General features: G+C 43.9%; 1 protein-coding gene across 1 annotated transcript in view; it reads right to left on the minus strand.

The window, feature by feature from the left end:
• Window positions 1–435: 435 nt before the first annotated feature.
• LOC126458359 (uncharacterized) overlaps window positions 436–22,134 on the minus strand; it is a 108,181-nt gene continuing 86,482 nt past the window's right edge. Inside the window, exon 6 of the mRNA XM_050095329.1 lies at window positions 436–4,147. Coding sequence (XP_049951286.1) covers window positions 3,220–4,147 — 928 coding nt within the window. The 3' untranslated portion in view covers window positions 436–3,219. The remainder of the gene's footprint in view (window positions 4,148–22,134) is intronic.

Raw genomic sequence — 22,134 nt, forward strand, 5'->3', positions numbered from 1 at the left:
CTCACGCCCCCCCCCCCCCCTCCCCCTTCCCTCAGCTTCGCAGACTGGAGTTATCCTCACAACACATCCTTTGTTCCCATAATCCTTCTGGACTCATTCTTCATTAGCCTTCTGGACTCAATTCTCCTCTAGTTCTCTGGCACAGGTCGACCTCCACATGACAGACCTATATGGTGCCAGAGGACCCTAACTCCGCTCATACTGCACCCACAACGTCTTCCACATAGCCTCCACTTCCTCTGTTTTGTCATCCCCTTATAATGCACTACTCCATGTTATCACACTGCTCCCCACCTCCTTTCTCCCCTCAACACAACCTCTTACCCCTGTCAATGGCTGAACTGTAGTCTCTGTCACAAAACCGAAATAATAATTCAAAGTTCTTTGTATACACATTTATTAGAAAAGAGATTATATAATATTCAAAAAGTGACTATACATAACTAGAAAAAGAGATCATCAAATACACATCTAAAAAGTCATTACACTTAAGCTATTGGAAGCTTTATGTTGCTATTTATTCATTGATAATAATTTAGTATTTCTTGAGCACTGTTGGTAAAACCACAGCAGAACCTCCTATGCTGTTAAGTGTGGTTCAAACAAGTCATTTTGTTTAAACACTGATAAGTGCACAATTTGTTCTTTTACAAAAAAACTTTCAAAAACAACTGAACAACATCAGTACAAGTTTATACAAATATTATGAAAAGAAAACCAGAAACACTATGACAGCATCATATATTGGATAACAAAAAGAGTCAACAAGAGTTACTGATTTTAACAGATAAAGTAAATTTTAATTACCATCTTTTGAGGAATAAAAGTTTTTCTACTCTTAGCTGAAATTAAGTGTGATGAAATAATTGTGACAACTTAAATTTTTATACCAGACTAGCATTCTCAACCTGGAAGAGGTGGGAAACATGCAAGAACTGAAAATCTTAAATCAGTCTATGAGGTATGCACAATTAATGCAATTCAGCCCACTGCCTGGCAGAAGCAAGTATTCTGGTTTAAGTCCAAGTCCAGCAAACAATTTCAACTTTTCACAAATATTTCAAATTCTATTGCACCTACTGACTCTTTTTACACTACAAATTGATAATTTCCATGCCAGAAATTCCCAGAAGGTAATAAAAAATTACAAGTCAATCATTCATTAGCAGATGAATGAAGGATGATGCTTAGGCACACTAAAATTGACAAAAATAAAAATCATAGAATTGCACTACAAAGTAAAGTAGTTCTCAACCTGAAAGTTGGTCTGAATGTGGCAGTGATCTAGACAGGTTCTACTGTAGTGGTATGTCCCTACTGTAGTGGTATGTCCCTCATTTCCAGGCGAAAGAAGTGATAATTGGTAGGAAAAAATATCCTATGACCAACCAAGGACTGGATCCTGGACCTTTGGATTCAGTCTGACTACTGTGTCACACTGAGGTGACCCTTTAGGTGTGCCTGCATGCTACCCAAGATTCATCTGCAAGACGATTGTAGTCCATCTTCAACTTTTGTTCAGTAATAGAGAATTGTGAAGGTGGTTCGATGAACCCTCTGCCAGGCACTTAAATGTGATTTGCAGAGTATCCATGTAGATGTAGATGTGGATGTAGTACTCATTATCTTCAATGGGCAAGTAAACATTGTTCTTCCCATCTACAAATCTCTAGTTCTTTAGAGAAATAAAGGCAAAGAAACACTAATACACTACTGATCATGATAAAAAAACTGTTCAAATTACAAAGGAAGACAACTTCTCATATTAAATAAATACAGGCATTTTAAGACTCTCTCAAAAATATACTTGACATACTAAAAAATTTCTGTTTTAGTTATTTCCTGTAAATAATCATTTCACATATCAAAAGTTTACAGAATTCAAATAATGGAAGCTTTACATACTTGGTGATTTTTGTTATATGGTCATTAGGCCACAATCTAAGGCATGCCTCGGTGCATAACGTTTTGTGAAAGCCTGCAAGGTATGATCATGGAAGCTTTAGTTTCATTCAGATATAAAATTCACAGACAAAGCTGCACAAACTGCTGAATGAGTCTCATTCGTGTGCTGCAGTGGACCTATGGGACCTATGTTACTCATCAAAAAGTTAACTTACATGATTCAACTTTCTCATGTTCGTGGATTCACTTGTAAGGCAAATGAGAGAAAAGACATCACTAAAACTGAAGGCAACAGTTGTATTATAACTGTTATTTTGTAAAAGAGACAATTGTGGAAGAATAATGTAAATACTTTGTTTCTCATCATCATCATCATCATCATCATCCAATTTTTGAAAACTGGCTACACACTCATGATGATTTCTCCCATTTTTTCCATTTTATAGAAAATAAAAAAGTTCGTAAGATTTTTTCAAAAATCTGTATCTGAGCTATTTTAAAATATCTCAACTTATCTCAGTTTCATATCCTAATAGTGGCACTAGGAAACTCATATCAGTTCGACACACATATATAGTAATCAAATGTTCAAAAAATTAATAAATACACACACTTTGGCAGTATAAAATCTCATGATAAGCATACCATACATTTTGTTCTCAATTTCTGCAAACAGTGTAAACTAGAAAGTGACAAAATGTAATTGGTAATTGAGACAGACGAAATCAATATGAACTACTGACAGTAAAACACACAATACACATTCAAAAGCTTAATTGGAAAGCAAGCATTATCTTTTGTGTTGTAAGACTATATAATTAAACCTATGACTATGTAACAGTGATAAAACTCTTATATAAGAATAATCATAAATAATAAAAAAATAACAACCATTACAAAAATTTGTACACATAACAAATGACCACAAATCTCTGAATAAAATAACTGGTAACAACAGAAACTTAAGGGCTCTGTACCAGCCACACTTAAGTGCAATACACTTACTTGTGGAGACGATCATTATTAGCCATTATAGGCCATTCTAAATGCCCTATTTATATTTTAAGTTCTTATGCATCTGCAGAATTTGTATGTATTATACACATAAAAAGACTGCATTTGGCAAGGTTTTACCAAATTATTTACACAAGACAAGTAAGAAAATCTGATACAAAAATCAGTTAAAGGAAAAATAAATATATGCCTTTCAAGAACTTATAATATGCCCTTAAAAAGTCATTCATTACTGCTAATGACAGATAAATGACAAAAATAGCTTAATGTATGGAAAGTACAGTCAAATCACACAGGTACCTAAACAACAACAGGTAATGACAGCTTGACTGACTTCCTAGGGCACGTAGAACTTTTGCGGCTTCCTCTGCGACGTCTTCTGTTTCCCTTTCCGCGGATTTCAGTGTCATCACTGTCTGTACTAATATCTCTGAGAATGCCAGTTCCATCACTGTCATCACTCTCAGACCAAACCTTAGTGTGTGCCTTGAGATGAGCAACCAGGGTAGCATTGCGTGAGAATCGCTGCCCACAGACGCAACAACTATACCGTTCAGAATCCCCAGCTGATGTACCTGCTTTTAATCGTATCTCACCACCAGTTTCTGTCTCACTGCTATTGCTTTCTCCCCCTTCATCACACATGTGGCTATACGCAGTCTCCCGAGTCACAAACATACGCTCACAAGCTTCACAAGTGTAGATATCACACGCAGCTGGAATACGTGTGACAATAATGCCTGGCCGCTCTTCCATTGTCTTATTCTCTTCTAATGGTTCACTTGTCAGTTCTGACGATTTATGGAATTCTTTACTGTTTCTGTTTACATTTCCATTATCGGAATCTCGATTTTCTTGTGAATTACAAATATTATTACAAACATCTTCGCTGGCATCAGAAGCTCCATCTGTGAGGCGATTCTTTGGAATGGTAATTTTTAAAACATTTTTAGGAGCTAGTACTCTTCTTTCTCCCTCATCTGGCTTGTTTGCATAATTAGTATCTTTTTCTTGTGATATAAAAAATGATCCTCCATGTTTTCGGTTTATCTTTGACAGTTTTGTAGCTGCACTGCCAGACATGTCAGCCTGCTGAGCCCCAGGTCTTCGCCGTCGACAGCCAGATGGGCATCCTTCTCTGCTAGCACTAGTCCTTCTTGGGCCAATGCTGACCTGGAGGGATTTCTTCTGCTGCTCTTTCATCTGCTTCCTCACATGTGCAATGCCCCTGTACAGAGAGATGTATTTATAACAATGCACCCACAACTTGAATTCAGTGTTTATTCTATCACATGAAACATAATTACTGAGATTCAATATCATGTCAAAATGTAAACCTTTCTTTTAATTTATGGTTGTCATGCCGCTGAAGTACTAGTAACCTCAAATAAAACTTTCTCTTAGCTTACAATAAAAGAACACAAAATTTTTTTCCTTTCACTACTGGGATGGATACTGAAGCAATTTTCATAATGACCGTATTGTTTTATGCAGTGACTTTGCATTTATTTCTCTATGCGAAGTGTGGGTCAAATTCTGTTAAGAAATAGAATTATTTCTCCTTGAAAACTGTTACATATTATTATTTCAAGTACAGTTCATTTTTAATTTTGCAGATGTTGCTCAGCCCTTTCATTACAACATTTACTGTTTAATTTGCAAGAGCTTATCAGTTCTGAAGTGATTGTATCACAACTGTTAGCTGATGTGATGAGCTGAATCTATATCTTTGTCAATTTTCATCATGTGATACCAGTGTAACTAGCTCTTTTTCTTGAAGACACACTTCTCTCAATTGAGATTGTCTCCCCCGGTACACGATAAGTTTGGAGTCATCCAACTGATCATTCTTACCAGACTTCACTTCATAAGTGAACAGGCTGGACAGAGGCTTCCACTGTTACAATAATCAAAATAAACATTTGCTCAACGGAAGCAATGGGTGCAAACATTCTTCAAAAATTTCTCTCTTCTTGACATTATACAGGGTGAGTCACCAAGTATTGCCATTAAGAATAACTCCGAAAGTATTACAAGAGCTGAAAAGCTTGTGGGACAAAAGTTGCATGGGACAACTGGGGCCATAATATGACATTGGTTTTTTATTGCTAGGTGGGGTCGCGTCAGAGATATGAAGGTCAACTTTGTTTTTTTAAATGGGATGCTATAGTTTGGTACTTATTTTCTGATAGCGGCTATTGAGACGAATCCAATGATGTGTAATAATAAGGTCTTTGAAGGTCAACAAAGGCCTCTAAGGTGGCATGACCGTCCATTTACAGAAGGTGTTCGAACTGGTGACCATTGGTATCAATGCAGTGCTACAATCTTCTTACCATGGATTGAGTGGTATTCCTTATCACATTGGCACTTATCGAAGCTCATGCTCTGACAGTTCTCTCTCGCATATCTTCAGGTATAGTTGGAACACCTATATATACACAATGTCTCTTACGAATCTCCAAAATAAAAAATCCAGACGCGTAAAGTCTGGCGTCCAACCCAACAATTTGGGTATTGCCTCTGCAACTCATTTCTAGCCATCAGCGAAAAATGTGCCGGACACCTATTGTGTTGATACCACATTTTGTTCCTTGTTCCTAAAGGTATTTCTTCCAATAACAGACCTAATGGTTCTTGCAGGAATGTGGTGTACTTCCTACCATTAATATTTCCTTTGATGAAATAGGGGCCTATAATTCTGTCCTCCAGAATCCCACACCATACATTCACAGACCACGGTTTTTAGTGTGCAACTTACTGCAATCAACATGAATTTTCAGTTGCCCAATAATGCATGCTATGCAAATTAAGATTTCCATGGTTCGTGAATGTAGCCTCATCGGTAGTTAAAACCAAGTAAATAAATGTGTCATCCCTCTGAATCTGAAGTTGAGACCATCGGCAGAATTAAATGTGACACATACAATATTCGTGGAGACTGATATGGTAAGGATGATATTTATGGCGATGCAGAACACTAACAACACAACTCTGGCTCATGCCAGATTCCCTTGCAATTTGACATGAACTAACACAAGGATCTCAAACCACAGTGGCAAGAGTATCAATTTCCGTTTCCTCATTAGTAACTTTCCTTTGCCGGATATGTTTCTGATACGTTAAAGATCCATTGTTCTCAATTTATCATACACATATTTAAATGTACGAGTGGATGTGTAGGGTGAGTACATTGAGGATATCTTTCAGCGTATAAGTCTCCAGCTCTCACTGAATTTTGTTGGCATTCTCTGTAAATGAGAAGCATATCAACCTGTTCTTCGAAGGAATACATCATTCACATTCCCTTAATTCAATGATACTAGTCTTACCATTCCTATTAGTGTTGTCATGTGAAACCATCGAATGGTGTTTACATGTCAGTGACATGTTAGATGGATACACTGTATTCAGCAAATATTTACTACTTGCATGATATACGAGAGAGAATTGCCAGAGCATGTGCTTCGATAAGTGCCGAAGTGATAACAAATACCACTCAATCCATGATAAGAAAACTGCAGCACTGCACTGATACCAATGGTCACCACTTCGAACACCTTCTGTAAATGGACATTCATGCCACCCTTTTGACCTTCTAAGACCTTACTGTTACACATCACTGGATTTGTCTCGATAGCCGCTATCAGAAAATAAGAACCAAATTATAGCATCCCATTTAAAAAAACAAAGTTGACCTTTATATCTCTGACGCAACCCGACCTAGCAACAAAAAACCCGTGTCATATTATGGTCCCAATTGTTCCATACAACATTTGTCCCACAAACTTTTCAGCTACTATCATACTTTCGGAGTTATTCTAAGTGGCAATAGTTAGTGACTCACCCTGTATAATTTCCGAAATTCTTTTAGTTTCTCCCTCTCTTTGTACCCCTTTGCAGGAAACAGTTTATGTCCACTAAATAATCATGTTTGGAATGGCAGACATGTAGCTCCCAATTATGTAGGCAAATTTGACAAATGTTAAGGACATCCAACAACAAAGGCATTATGCATATAATTTTTCAACATGCCTTCAACTCCATTCCTCATTCCAACCATTACAGGTGCATTATTACAACTGGCTTGAGTGGCATATTACTAGAAACTGGATTATATGCATTATAAAAACCTTACAATGTGCATAAAAAATGCTTAAAATACTTTAAGAGTGCCGAAATATGCAAGATCAAATAATAAAAAAACATGGTAGCTACTGTGTGCATTATAAGAGTCAAACCTGTGCATATCAATTACAAGGAAGAGCACAAGTCACGCAAAAAATCAGTACATTTAGAATGCTCATATCATTCATCATTTCATCCCCATCGACACGCCAGTCGCCGCAGTGGCGTCAACTCGAAAGACTTGCACCAGGCGAACGGTCTACCTGACAGGAGGCCCTAGCCACACGGCATTTGCATTTTCGGAATACTTTCTTGTAGAGGTTAGGAAGAGGGCCTCTCTGGGATTTTTTCTAAAAATTTGCAAAACGAGGACGTACACCATGTTTCAAGAATCGTTCCTTCTTTGCTATTGTTGTCGGTAACAAGCGGATGTGATGCGAGTGAGTCACAGCAAACCAATTGACATGCACAGGACCAACTTCGAGATATATCGCACACAGAGGGGTATGCTTAAAAACTCTATTTAAAAGACAAGATACAAGCAGAATTTTTTTGAACAGCATTAACTTTTAATTAATACTATTGGACCATAGCACAATTTACAATTTATTTTACAGTTTTCTACTACTGTAAACATAAATGACCAAGTACTGTTCCAAATGTTCGGTAGTAAGACTGTATCTTCGTCCACTCAAAATATTTTTATAAGCAGAAAAGAACCATTTTACATCAACTGAGGTAACTGGGCAGTATTTGAATTTGGGTGCTATGTTGGCACTTATTGTTTCTGGTAAAACTTCACCCATCCCATTAATAAAACTATCAATTCGGCACTAGGGTTCATAGCCTGGGTTATTGTTTAAAATGTTTTCAAACTTCTTTAAGTTTTATTGGGAATACCTCCGGCTATGGGGAGTGCACGAGAATAATTTTATTCATTAACCAAATAGATTCATTCAACGCCAACTAGCAATCCTTTCTTTCAGGAGTGCTAGTTCTGCAAGGTTCGCAGGAGAGCTTCTGTAAAGTTTGGAAGGTAGAAGAAGAGGTACTGGCAGAAGTAAAGCTGTGAGGACGGGGCGTGAGTCGTGCTTGGGTAGCTCAGTTGGTAGAGCACTTGCCCGCGAAAGGCAAAGGTCCCGAGTTCGAGTCTCGGTCTGGCACACAGTTTTAATCTGTCAGGATGTTTAGAACACTGTTTGTTGGTACTGTCAGTTGAAATAGAAAATGGCCTGTCTTTCAAAGTTTCTATGATTTCTTCTTGTTCCTTTTTTGCCATTTCTCCTATAACTGCAACAGTTTTTGTTCTTGCACACTTTTTCCAAATATGTGACTCACATGGCCAGTGCAATTCATTGGCAAATTGTGTTTTAAAATAAATTATTTAAATAAGCATTCAACTTTTATCATCCCATCACTTTCACTTGTTCCAACATTCCAGTTCTTTATTGTTATTCACATCTTAATGTTTTCTTGGTGCTCTTTTGTTTCCATGTTTTTTGAAACATGCCTTCTCTACCATGTGACATACAAACATGACATCGGTAAAGAGCACAAAATGCAAACAATGGACCTTTCCTAGATTTGATAATACATGGAAACTATTATGAAATCTTTTTCAAGAAAATGGAGTGATATATTTTTTGGTATAATGAAAAACAAAAGACCAAATAAAAACACTAACAAGGGAACCTTCCCATCGCACCCCCCTCAGATTTAGTTATAAGTTGGCACAGTAGATAGGCCTTGAAAAACTGAACACAGATCAATCGAGAAAACAGGAAGAAGTTGTGTGGAACTATGAAAAAAATAATCAAAATATACGAACTGAGTAGTCCATGAGCAATATAGGCAACATCAAGGAATCCGTGGGCTCAGGAGCACCGTGGTCCTGTGGTTAGCGTGAGTGGTTGCGGAACGAGAGGTACTTGGTTCAAATTTTCCCTCGATTGAAAATTTTACTTTCTTTATTTTCGCAAAGTTATGATCTGTCCGTTCGTTCATTGACGTCTCTGTTCACTGTAATAAGTTTAGTGTCTGTGTTTTGCGACCGCACCGCAAAACCGTGCGATTAGTAGACGAAAGGACGTGCCTCTCCAATGGGAATCGAAAACATTTGATCGCAAGGTCATAGATCAACCGATTCCTCCACAGGAAAACACATCTGATACATTCTATACGACACTGGTGACGGCATGTGCGTCACATGACAGGAATATGTTGTCGACCCACCTAGCTTGTACACTTAGCGAATGGGTAAAAACATTCTTCTACCTTGCCCGATTTAGGTTTTCTTGTGGATGTGATAATCACCCCCAAAAAAGTGATGAAAACGTAAGAGTCTGTCACATAAACTGAAAATAAAAAATTAAAATTTCCACTCGAGGGAAGACTTGAACCTAGGACCTCTCGTTCCGCAGATAGTTTCGCTAACCACGGGACCATGGCGCTCCTTCAGTCAGACTCTCCTTGTTGTTGCCTATCTTCGCATGGACTACTCAGTTTGTATATTTTCTAATTTTTTTCATAGTTCCACACAACTTCTTCCTGTTTTCTCAATTGATCTGTGTTCAGTTTTTCAAGGCCTATCCACTGTGCCAACTTATAACTAAATCTGAGGGGGGTGCGATGGGGAGGTTCCCTTGTAAGAATATTATGATACTGTGAAAATGATAGTTAATACTCACCATACAGCGGAGAAGCTGAGTTGCAGACAGGCACAGCAGAAAGACTGTCAGAAAGTAAGTTTTCGGCCAACATGGCCTCTTGAGCCAGAGACTGTGGTCATGTGTGTGTGAGTTGCATTTGCAGAAGTGTGTATGTGTATTTTGCCTATTTCTGACAAAGGCCTTATTGGCTGAAAGCTCACTTTCCGACAGTATTTTTGTTGTGCCTATCTGTGACTCAGTGGCTCTGCTATATGATGAGTAGCAACTATCCTTTTAATAATACTGTTACCTTTCATCCTGGATTTTCCATTGTTTCAGATTATTATGGATAAGACAAATGTGAAACAACCTCTTACACAAAAATAAAGCTGTTCAGGGATTCAGGTAAGAAACACTGACAAGAATAAGTGACGGGATGGAAGGACACGTGTTGTGACATCAAGGAACAACCTCTATGGTACCGAGCGAGGTGTAGAAGGTACACTCTGTAATGGAAAACAGAGATTGGGAGACATACAAAAAATAATTGAGGACATAGGATGCAAGGAAGAAGATAATGTAAGTTCAATAATAAATGACTTCGGTTAAGCACAATGACAACACACAATCTTAGGTCCAAACAGAGCATAACACAGACCAGCAGAAGTATACATTCTACAATATGCACGGGAAAGAGAAAAAATAACAAACAATATACAACAGGTCGTGCATGACTTACTGATTTCTATGAACTTCAATAAGTATATCGATTAATAATGACTAATTAGTGAAGGACTTCCAGCCATTGTCCAAAGAAAATTGAAATGCAGGGTTTTTAAAAAAAATCTTAGGTTTGTCAATAATTATGAGTAGCTAAAGATCATGAGAGCCAATGGCCTTGCCACAGTGGTAACACCGGTTCCCGTCAGATCACTGAATTTAAGCACTGTCGGCCTGGGCAAGCACTCGGGATGCACTCAGCCCTTGTGAGGCAAACTGAGGAGCTACATTATTGCGATGTAGCAGCTCCGGTCTCGTAAACTAACATATGGCTGGGAGAGCAGTGTGCTGGCCACATGCCCCTCCATATCTGCATCCAGTGACACCTGTGGGCTGAGGATGCATGACAACCAGTTGGTACCATTGGCCTTCCAAGGCCTGTTCGGACGCAGTTTAAAGATCACAAGAAATAATGGAATAACCAATAGGCATGAGAAAAAATGGACAATAGGAAGCTTCCCATCTTAATTGGGAGACCTGGTAGGTGAATAACTGATGAAAAGCACTGTTTAAGATGATGGAAGAGAGATGGTCATGGAAGGACAAAGACACAGATGGTTTTGGAAAGACAAAGACACAGATGGAGGGAGAATAATGTGCAAATCATGAAATAATTTATTTAGAAGGGAGACTGGATAAATAAAAGACAAGTGGTTGAAGAGTAACTGATGAAGAACATACAACTTAGATAAGCAATGGGGGTAGGAAATTACGTACATGAAAACTGAGGAGACAGTGTCTGTAGGAAGAAAACAAACACAAAGTGAATGGTAATTGATTCAAAGGGCGAAATTACAATAATTGGTCAATAAGAAGTGTTGGAGGGATGGAATGAGCACAGTAAAAAGATGATACAAGGCACTTACCTATTAAAGAAGAACAAGTGGTGGATGGAGATAAGAAACATAATATTCTACAAAATGAGGTAATAATGGTTTTTACGGAAATGAACATATGAAAAACAACTGGTGTGCATGACCTTAAGCAGAAGTACTTAGCAGTCTTGGAATTAAGTAAAAAAAAGGAAAGTATACCATTATGTAAATAATAATATAAGGAAAAAATAAAATTGCTACTTACAGTATAGATGCCATGCTAAGCTGCAGACAAGCACAATAAGAAAGCACTTACACATTGGCTTTCGGGCAAAGCCATTGTCACACACACACACACACACACACACACACACACACACACACACACACACATGCGCGCACACACGCCACCCCCCCCCCCCCCCTCACGCACACGCACGCACCTGACCATCATCTCCGGCATCTCAGACCAGAATGCAACTGTCATGTAGAACATAAGCAGCAATCTAGAAGGGTATGGGGAAGAGGAAGGTATAGCAGGATATGGGTGGTGGAGAGAACAGTCTTGTCTGGCAGAGCATGCAGGGAGTAGGATGCCAACAGGCATAGTGTCAGGAGCCTGTGAGGTACAGAGGTGATGGTGGTGGGGGGGGGGGGGGGGAAGCAAGAAAGGAGGGGAAAGAGGAAAGATGGGCGGGCGGGTGTGTTGGCAGAGGACAGCACACAAATATAGTGGGAGATAAGAATAGGGAGAAGGTGATTTATGACAGAGGGTAGAAAATTTTGGGTGGAGGGTGTGGGGACAGTAGGTTAATGTAGGTTGAGACCAGGATCTTTTTGGGAGTGGAGAATGTGTTGTAAGGATAACTCCCCTCTGCAAGTCCAGACAAACTTGTGGTAGAGGGGATCCAGATGGCTCGTGTAGTGAAGCAGCCACTGAAATCAAGTATGTTGTGCCACAGGATGGGCAATTTTGCTTTTGGTCACAGCTTGGTGGCGACTGTTCATCCTAGAGGATAATTGGTTGGTAGTCATACCAACATAAAAGGCTGTGTAGTTATTGCAGAAGAGATGGTATACGACAAGGCTGCTTTCACTGGTGGCCTAGCCTCTGATGGGGTAGCATAAGCCTATGACAGGACTGGAATAGGATGTGCTGGATGGGTGGATTGGGCAGGTCTTCCAACTGGGTCTTCAACAGTAATATGATCCCTGTGGCAAGGGGTTGGGAGTGGCATAGTGATGGACTAGGATGTTACGGAGGTTGGATGGGTGATGGAACATCACTTTTAGAGGGGTCGGAAGGATGTTGGGTAGGATGCTCTCCTTCCAGGCAAGATAATACGTAAGCAAAGCCCTGGCGAAGGATGTGGGTCACTGTTCCAGTCTAGGATGGTATTGGGTGATGAAGGTGATACTCCTTTGCACCTGTTTCCTGGGGGTGATATGGGTATGAAAAGAAATGGCACAGATCTGTTTGCACACTAGGTCTGGTGAGCTGTGCCTGTCCGTGAAGGCCTTGGTAAGACCTTCAGCATAATACTGAGCACGGAAGTTCGTGTCACTGCAGTTTCACGATCCATGTGTGGCCAGCCTGTATCAGAGGGTTTTTTTTTTTTTTTGTGTGGAAGGGGTGACAGTTGCCGAAATGTAAGTACTGTTGTGTTAGTGGGTTTAATGTGGACAGATGTGTGGGTGGAACAATCAGAGGAGAAGGTCAGCATCTGGGAAGGTGGTACGCTGAGTTGAGGACCAGGTGAAGTGGATGGGAGAGAATGTGTTGAGGTTGTGAAGGAATGAAGGTCAGGCACCTTAGCCCTGAATCCAGATCATGAAGATACCACGAATGAACCTGAACCAGACTAGGGGTTTGACGTTTTGGAGACTAGGAAGGTCTCTTCTAGATGACCCATAACAGGTCAGCACAGGAGGGTGCCATGCAGATGCTCATGGCTGTGATGTAGATTGGTTTGTCTGTCTTCCCTTCAGAGGAGAAGTAGATGTGATTTAAGATACAGTTAGTGAGGTATATGAGGAAGATGTGGTGGATTTGGAGTCTGAACGATGTTGGGAAGGTAGTGCTCAATAGGAAGGTGGCGTCAACAGTGACAAGCAGGGACCCAGGAAGTAAAGGGGTGGGGTTGGCAGAGAGTCAGTGAAGGAATTGGTTGATATCTTTGACATGGGAGGCTAGATTATGGGCAATAGGTTAAAGATGTTACTCAACAAGGAGTAAAATTCTTTCAGTGGAGGCACAATAGCCAGTTTCAATGGTGCATCCAGGATTGTCAGGTTTCTGGGTTTTGGGGAGCATGTAGAAGGTGAAGGTGAAGGTGAAGGTGTGTGTGTGTGTGTGTGTGTGTGTGTGTGTGTGTGTGAGAGAGAGAGAGAGAGAGAGAGAGAGAGAGAGAGAGAGAGAGAGAGAGGAGAGGGGGGGGGGGGGGGGGCAGGAGGGAAATGGATTCAGGGGAGAGGCTCTGGGAAGGGCTTTAGGCTTTAAACAGGGACTGGAGGTTATGTAATTGGCAGAGGCCTTCTGCCAGGTAATCACTGCGACTCATAACAACAGTGTTGGAACCTTTTTCTGCATGTAGGATGATTAGGTCAGAATTTGTCTTGAGGTCGTATATTGCTGTCCTTTCTTCTGCTGAAATGATGGTATTCCGAGTACGGTACCTGGGGAAGGATGGTGAGGCCAAGCTGGAGGTAAGGACTTCCTGGAAGGTGACCAGAGGTTGGTTAGGTGGGAGGGGGGAGGATCTGATTTGGATGGTGGTATGAACTGGGAGAGGCAGGGTTCAATATTAGGATTAAGTTGGTTTGGTTGAAGGGATTGTTGGCAAAGATGTGTTTCTATTGCAGAGACTGGGAAAATGAGAGTATATCTTTGCATGGTTGGTTGGTTGGATGGTTGAGCTGAGACGTCATCAGTCCCTTGTTCCTAATAAAACAATGCCTCAAGTGTGAGAATAAAATGGACGAGACATATAACACAAAACAGAAAGAAAACAAAGATGACAAGAACGCAGAAAAGGCAACGAACACTAAAGGGAACAAAAGAGGACAAGAAAACAACAGAGAGACGCTAGAAACAGAAGAGAATAAAACAAGATAGCAGATTACAGTGGTTGGCAGGACACGAGAATAAAAAGGAAAAGCCAGCCACTCTGCAACACATTAAAACCTCCACCCTAAAAACACTAGGGTGGAGGACACAGAGGGACAAAGGGCATGCGCTAAAACCTACATAGAAGTATAAAACCCACTCTCACGGATAAAATGTAAAACTAAAGCTGCTGCTGAGGCATTGTCACCCAACACCGAAGATAGGGAGCTGGGAAAGCTAAAAGTCTGCCAAAGAGCGGCTAAAAGTGGGCAGCTCAGCAAGAGGTGGAAGACTGTCATTTGGGAACCACAGTGACACAGAGATGGGTCCTTGCGACGGTGTAGGTAACCATGGGTTAGCTGTGTATGGGCAATGTGGAACCGGCAGAGGACAACTGATTCCCTGTAAGAGGACCGCATGGAAAACTTCCACACATTTGTAGTCTCCTTAATGACACACAATTTTGTGTGCGTACTGTTATGCCATTCCGTCTCCCAAAGCCAGAAAACCATGCGGTGTAAGACAGAACGCAGGTCAGCTTCAGAGATGCCCACCTCCAGAAGCGGTTACCGCGTCACCTGTTTGCCTAGCCTGTCGGCAAGTTCGTTGCCTGGGATTCCGACATGTCCTGGGATCCACACAAACACCACTGAATGACAGGACCATTCCAGGACATAGATGGACTCCTGGATGGACGCTACCAGAGGATGGTGAGGGTAGCACTGGTCGATAGCTTGTAGGCTGCTCAATGAGTCACTACACAGGAGAAATGACGCGCCAGGGCATGAGCGGATGTGCTCAAGAGCATGAGATATGGCCTTCAGCTCTGCAGTGAAAACACTGCAGCCATCTGGCAAGGAGTGCTGTTCAATATGTCCTCTATGAACATACGCAAAGCCTATATGACCATCAGCCATCAAGCCGTCGGTGTAAACCACGTCAGAGCCCTGGAACATGTCAAGAATCAAGGAGAAGTGACAGCAGAGAGTGGTGGGGTTAACAGAGTCCTTAGGGCCACACAAAATGTCCAGACGAACCTGCGCCCAAGACGTACACCATGGAAGCGTACATGAGCGGACTGCAAATAAGAGATGGTAAAGGGAAGGACTCCAGTTCAGAGAGAAGGGACCGCACGCGAACCGCAATCATTAGCCCTGACCTGGGTTGCCGAAGTGGGAGATGGACTGCTGTGGGTGGTAAACGGAGACAGTAATTCGGATGCTCAGGAGAACTACGAATGTGTGCAGTGTAACTGACAAGCAGTTGTGTATGTCTGATCGGCAATGGAGGGACCCCAGCCTCCACCAGTACACTGGTCACCGGACTCATCCTAAAAGCTCCTGTGGCTAGTCAAACCCAGCAGTAGTGCACAGGGTCAAATGAATGCAAGGCTGAGGGCGCTGCCGAATCATAAACCACACTACTATAGCCAATTCGGGAATGGACAATGGTTCTGTAGAGCTGCAGCAGTGTAGAGTGATCTGCACCCCAACTGGTGTTGCTCAGGCAATGGAGGGCACTGAGGTGCTGCCAGCACTTCCACTTAAGCTGATGAAGATGAGGAAGCCAAGTCAATGGAGCGTCGAAAACCAGTCCTAAGAATCGATATGTCTCCACTACAGTGAGTGGATCGTCATGAAGGTAAAGTTCTGGGTCTGGATTAATGGTACAATGCCGACGGAAGTGCATGACTTTGCAACTGAAAACTGGAAGCCGTGGGCTAGAGCCCATGACTGCGCCTTGTGGATGTCTCCCTGTAGGTGCCGCTCAGCAACACCAGTACTGGAGCAGCAGTACGAAATGCAGAAATCGCCTGCATACAGAGGTGCTGAGACTGAATGCCCTAAAGTTGCTGCTAGACCGTTAATGGCCACTAAAAAGAGATAGAACTCAATATAGAGCCCTGCGGGATGCCATTCTCCTGGATATGGAGAGAACTATGGGAGGCACCAACTTGGACAGTGAAAGTACGAAGTGACAGGACGTTTTGGATGTAAATCTGGAGCAGGTCCCGGAGACCCCACTCATACAATGTGGCAATGATATGTCGCCAGGTCGTGTCATATGCTTTACGTAAGTAAAAAAAGACGGAAACCAGGTGTTGGCGTCTGGAAAAGGCTGTTCAGATGGCAGACTCGAGGGATACCAGATTATCAGTAGTAGAGCATCCGTACCCAGTAGTAGCTGAGCGGTCAGCGCAACAGAATGTCAATCCTAAGGGCCCGGGTTCGATTCCTGGCTGGGTCGGAGACTTTCTCCGCTCAGTGACTGGGTGTTGTGTGCGGTTTCTGCATCGCCTGTTTGTCCAGCCGGTCGGCAAGTTCGCTGCCTGAGATTCCCACATGTACTGGGATCCACACAAACACCACTGAATGACAGGACCATTCCAGGGCATAGATGGACTCCTGGATGGATGCTGCCAGAGGATGGTGAGGATAGTACTGGTCGATAGCTTGTAGGCTGCTCAATGAGTCACTACACAGGAGAAATGACGCGCCAGGGCATGAGCGGATATGCTCAAGAGCATGAGATATGGCCGCCAGTTCTGCAGTGAAAACAATGCAACCATCTGGCAAGGAGTGCTGTTAAATATGTCCTCCATGAACATATGCAAAGCCTACGTAACCATCAGCCATTGAGCCGTCAGTATAAACCACGCCAGAGCCCCGGAAACACGTCAAGAATTGAGGAGAAGTGACAGCGGAGAGCGGTGGGGTTAATGGAGCCATCATTTCTGTTGTGACAGTGCGACGACATTTAACAGTGCCGCCACGACAGTACGCGCAAACGGCGATAGAGGCGCTCCGCAACTCGGCTGAGCGCGGGAGCGCCACCTAGCTACGAACGGCGCCGGCCGCATGTCACGGCACGGCAGTCGTGTGAGAGAGACTGAGTTGTTATCATGTAACCAGCTATTGTTTCTAAGTTTGAATATCCATGCAATTATTGGTGATTAAAAGTTATAACACTTATTGGCGACAAGGTCGGATATTTTTTTTTTTCACTGCGTTGTGGATTTGTGTGTTCGTGACGGGGCAGACATGGAACAGCTTATGCAAGTGCTCACTGAACAACAAACACAGCTGACGGCTGCTATTCAGGCACAACAAAAACAGCTGATGGCACAGCAAACACAGCTGTCGGCTGCTATTCAGGCATTGTCGACGTCGCTTACTCATCGTCTGTCTTCCTCTTCTCCGCCTCCATTCCCTCATTACGACGGGGCCGCTGAAGACTGGGAGGATTATGAGAAGCGTTTGCGGCAACACTTCTTTGCTTTCGGCGTTGTCAACGCTCCTATGTGTAAGTCGTTATTTCTATCTAGGATTTCCCCACGGATCTATCAGCTGCTATCTCAGTTAGCCCCTCTGTGGGAACCTGCCTCTCTGTCCTTCCAAGAAATGTGTGACTTATTGTCTAACTATTACCGCAAAAACACCCACGTCGTTGCCGCCCGCGTGGCGTTCTACCGGTGTCGTAAACAGCCCCATCAATCTTACCGGGCTTGGGCGGCGGAACTACACGGTCTGAGTAGGAAATGTCAGTTTGTCACGGACACTCATCATGAGTCTTATGCTGATTCAATGGTTGGGGATGCTATTCTACGGCTTGCTCCTGATAAAGAAGTTCGGCAACGTGCCCTACAACTGCCCAACCCATCGTTGTCGGAAGTTCTAAGCATCCCTCAATCCTTTGAAGTGTCGCACGCTGCTGGCGTGCAAATAGATGCGTGGTGTGATGTAGGCACTGTACAGTCAACTTTCGACACGGACAATTTGCCTGTTTCACAGGAGAACGAAGATGTGGCGGCGGTTCACTCGTGTCAACAATGTCGTGTTGGGCTGCCACGCTCGCAGCGAAAACAGCAACCACAGAAGCAGGTTCGTTCCGCACTTCCTTCTTGTCCACGTTGTTTCGTACAGCATGACAGGACCGCGTGTCCAAAACGTTGGGCCACGTGTAATTCACGTAGGAAAAAAGGCCACATTGCTTCTGTGTGTCAGTCCCCTAAAGTTCTTGTCGACGGGGACGAGGCCTTGGACATGGATGTTAACTCTGTGCTTTCTCGAACAAATAAGTTGTTTGTTACTGTTCGTGTTCTGGATAAAGACATTCGCATGCAAGTGGACAAAGTGGACACTGGCTCTGCAGTAACTCTCATTAATTCTCGCACGTATTTGGAGTTGGGCTCCCCTCCCTTGTCTCCAGTTACACGAAATCTGAGAACTTATAATAAACAGAAAATTCCTATCATTGGCCAGTTTGATGCTTCCACTGCCTACAAGTCTGTTGTTAGGCCCCTCACGTTTTGTGTGGTGGATCATGCGGGCACTGAAAACCTGTTCGGTTATGATGCTTTCCAGTTGTTCGGGTTCTCCATTGATGATGATGTGCACCTCATATCTGAGGACATTCCGTATCAACAGCTGGATGGATTGTGTTTTGAATTTTCGTCCTTGTTCTCTGCTGGTCTGGGTCGTGCTAAGGATTTTGAAGCCCACCTTAATCTTAAACCTACAGCTCGCCCTAAGTTTTTCCAGGCACGCCCTATTCCGGTGGCGTTGCGTGCACCTGTCAAGGTTGAGATAGACAGGTTAACAGCTTCAGGGATTCTCCTTCCTGTTACCTCCAGCGAATGGGCATCGCCAATCATGGTGGTTTCTAAACCAAATGGGAGTCTGCGATTGTGTGGTGATTTTAAGGCCACTGTCAACGCTCAGAGCCTTATTGACACTTATCCTCTTCCCCGTCTTGAGGAGTTATTTACCAAGCTCGCTGGGGGCCAGTTCTTTTCCAAACTTGACTTATCTGAGGCGTACCATCAGTTGCCGTTGGATGCTTCTTCCAAGAAATATCTCGTCATCAACACTCCTTGTGGGTTGTATCAGTACCAGCGGTTACCATTTGGCATCTCTAGCGCGCCAGCCATTTTTCAGCGGTTTTTGGAACAGCTCACGGCTTCCGTTCCCGGCTGCATAAATTATCTGGATGACATTGTTGTCACGGGGGCTTCCACTGAGGAGCACCTTCGCAATTTGCGTTCACTGTTTCTGGTTTTGCATTCAGCTGGGTTGAAGTGCAATCTGGACAAGTCACAGTTCTTCCAACCCTCCATTGTGTATCTTGGTTTCCACTTGTCCCATGAGGGTATACGTCCTCTATGTCAGCACGTTGCGGCCATTAACGCTCTACCCCGGCCGTTTACAGTCAAAGAACTTCACGCGTTTCTAGGCAAGATTGCTTATTATCACAAATTCATTCCATCCGCGGTGGCGCTAGTTCATCCTCTGCGTCAGCTGTTACGCAAAAACGTCCCTTTCTGTTGGTCCGACGAGAGTGAGCAGGCTTTTGTCCGCCTGAAGGCTCATTTGCAGTCGGCGCCTTGTCTTGCCACATTCCGTCCGGGTCAGCACTTGGTTCTGGCGACTGACGCATCACAGTATGGCCTAGGGGCTGTTCTCGCCCATCGCCTATGCTTCCAAGACCCTCAACGATGCGCAACGGCGTTACTCTCAAATCGAAAAGGAGGCGCTCGCTATCATTTAAGCTCTAAAAAAGTTCAGCTTTTTTTTTGTATGGTTCTAAGTTTCACCTCATCACCGACCACAAGCCGCTGGTCTCTCTGTTCAGCCCATCAGCGTCGCTTCCGGATAAGGCAGCTCACCGCCTGCAACGTTGGGCCTTATACTTGTCTCGTTTTCACTATGAGATTCACTATCGCCTCACAGCCCAGCACGCCAACGCTGACGCATTGTCGCGATTGCCGACGGGCCCCGACCCGGTTTTCGATCGTGATGAACTACTCTGTTTCCACAATGATGAGGAAGAACATCGTGCGGTCGCGGGTTTTCCACTTACAGGTTCGCAGGTCGTGTTGGCTACTGCGCGGGACCTGGTCCTGCGTCAGGTGATCGGTTTTGTTCAACGGGGTTGGCCAGACAGGACAAAGGGCCTGGCATCAGATCCCCTTCGCAACTACCATGCCTTGCGCCTTCGTCTGTCTGTTCATGATGGTGTTGTTCTTCTGGCCACGGAGGGCGCATCTCCACGGGTCGTGGTGCCAGCCTCTCTTCGCAAAGATGTTCTCAAACTGTTGCATGAAGGCCATTGGGGGATTTCTCGGACTAAGTCCCTGGCCCGCAGGCACGTTTATTGGTCCGGTATTGATTCGGACATCGCCCACATGGTTGCTGCGTGTGGTCAGTGTGCTCAACAACTGGCTGCACCTCGTACAATGCCCTCTCCGTGGCCTGATCCGGCACAGCCATGGGAACGGGTGCACGCTGACTTTGCCGGCCCCTTCCTCGGTACTTATTGGCTACTGTTGACTGATGCCTTCTTGAAGTTTCCGTTTGTTGTTCGATGTCCATCGCCCACCACTGTGGTGACGACACTGGATTTGTCCAAAATCTTTACGCTAGAAGGTTTTCCATCCACGATCGTCATGGACAATGGCCCTCAGTTCTCTTCGCAGGCCTTCCGTGATTTTTGTACTGAACACACCGTTGGGTGGCTTGCGGAGTATAAATGTAGATGTAGATAGATGTAGAACAAGGGATGCATCATGTTACAGCACCGCCCTTCCATCCGCAATCGAATGGGGAGGTCGAGCGCCTTGTCCGCACTTTCAAAAGCCAGATGAAAAAATTCCATAGTGATTTTTCCACAGATGATGCTCTGCAGCGATATCTGAGTTCTTATCGCTTCACGCCTCTGGGTGATCGCAGCCCTGCTGAACTCTCGTATGGCCGCCAACCGCGCACTCTACTCCACCTGCTTCACCCTGTCAGGACTTGTCTGTGTCCCCTAGTGCGGGAAAATACTCGGTGGGCGCCAAAGTGTGGGCACGAGGGTATGGATCTCACCCTAAATGGATTCCAGCTGTCGGCTTTGTGAAATACGTACGGACGACAGCATGGTTGTTCGCCATTACGACCAGATGCACCCACACGTTTTGGCCACGCCGGTGCCATCGCCCCTTCCTTCGCCTCCACCAGCCCGAGAAGCCAGTCCTGCTGCTGTTGCCGATCTACCGTCCGTGTTGATGCAGCCGAAATCGCTACCGTTTCCGAGTACGCCAGAACCGGCCCCAGTCGCGACGCCGCCTTCTCCGGGACCCATCTCGCTGGAGCACACCCCCAGGTCCACGACACCTATGGATGCTGCTCCGGAGTTTTCACGCATCATCTCGTCCAGGAGGCACGTTCCACGCAAGAGCTTCCGCCCTGGAAATTTTTGTCTCTCCGCGGGATCTTCTCGTGGCCTCACAAGAGGCCATGGATGTCTCCGCACTGTCCATGTCTCCAAGGGAGTGAGTGTTTTTTTTTTTTTTTTCAAGGGGGGAAAAGTGTTGTGACAGTGCCACGATATTTAAAGTGCCGCCACAACAGTACGCGCAAACGGCGATTGAGGCGCTCCGCAACTTGGCTGAGCGCGGGAGCGCCACCTAGCTACGAACGGCGCTGGCCGCATGTCACGGCACGGCAGTCGTATGAGAGAGACTTGTTATCATGTAACCAGGTATTGTTTCTAAGTTTGAATATCCACGCAATTATTGGTGATTAAAGGTTATAACAATTTCAGCCTCATCGACGCAAGTCACCGAAATGGGACACACCATTCGTTCCAGCAGCTTACAAAGTACGTTGGTGAGGCTAATGGGGCAATAGCTAACTACGTAAAGCAGGTTCTTACCTGGTTGGAGCACCGGAATGACGGTGCTCTCACGACATTGTGA

This window comes from Schistocerca serialis, chromosome 2 (genome assembly GCF_023864345.2).
Source record: "Schistocerca serialis cubense isolate TAMUIC-IGC-003099 chromosome 2, iqSchSeri2.2, whole genome shotgun sequence".
Classification (NCBI taxonomy): Eukaryota; Metazoa; Arthropoda; class Insecta; order Orthoptera; family Acrididae; genus Schistocerca; species Schistocerca serialis.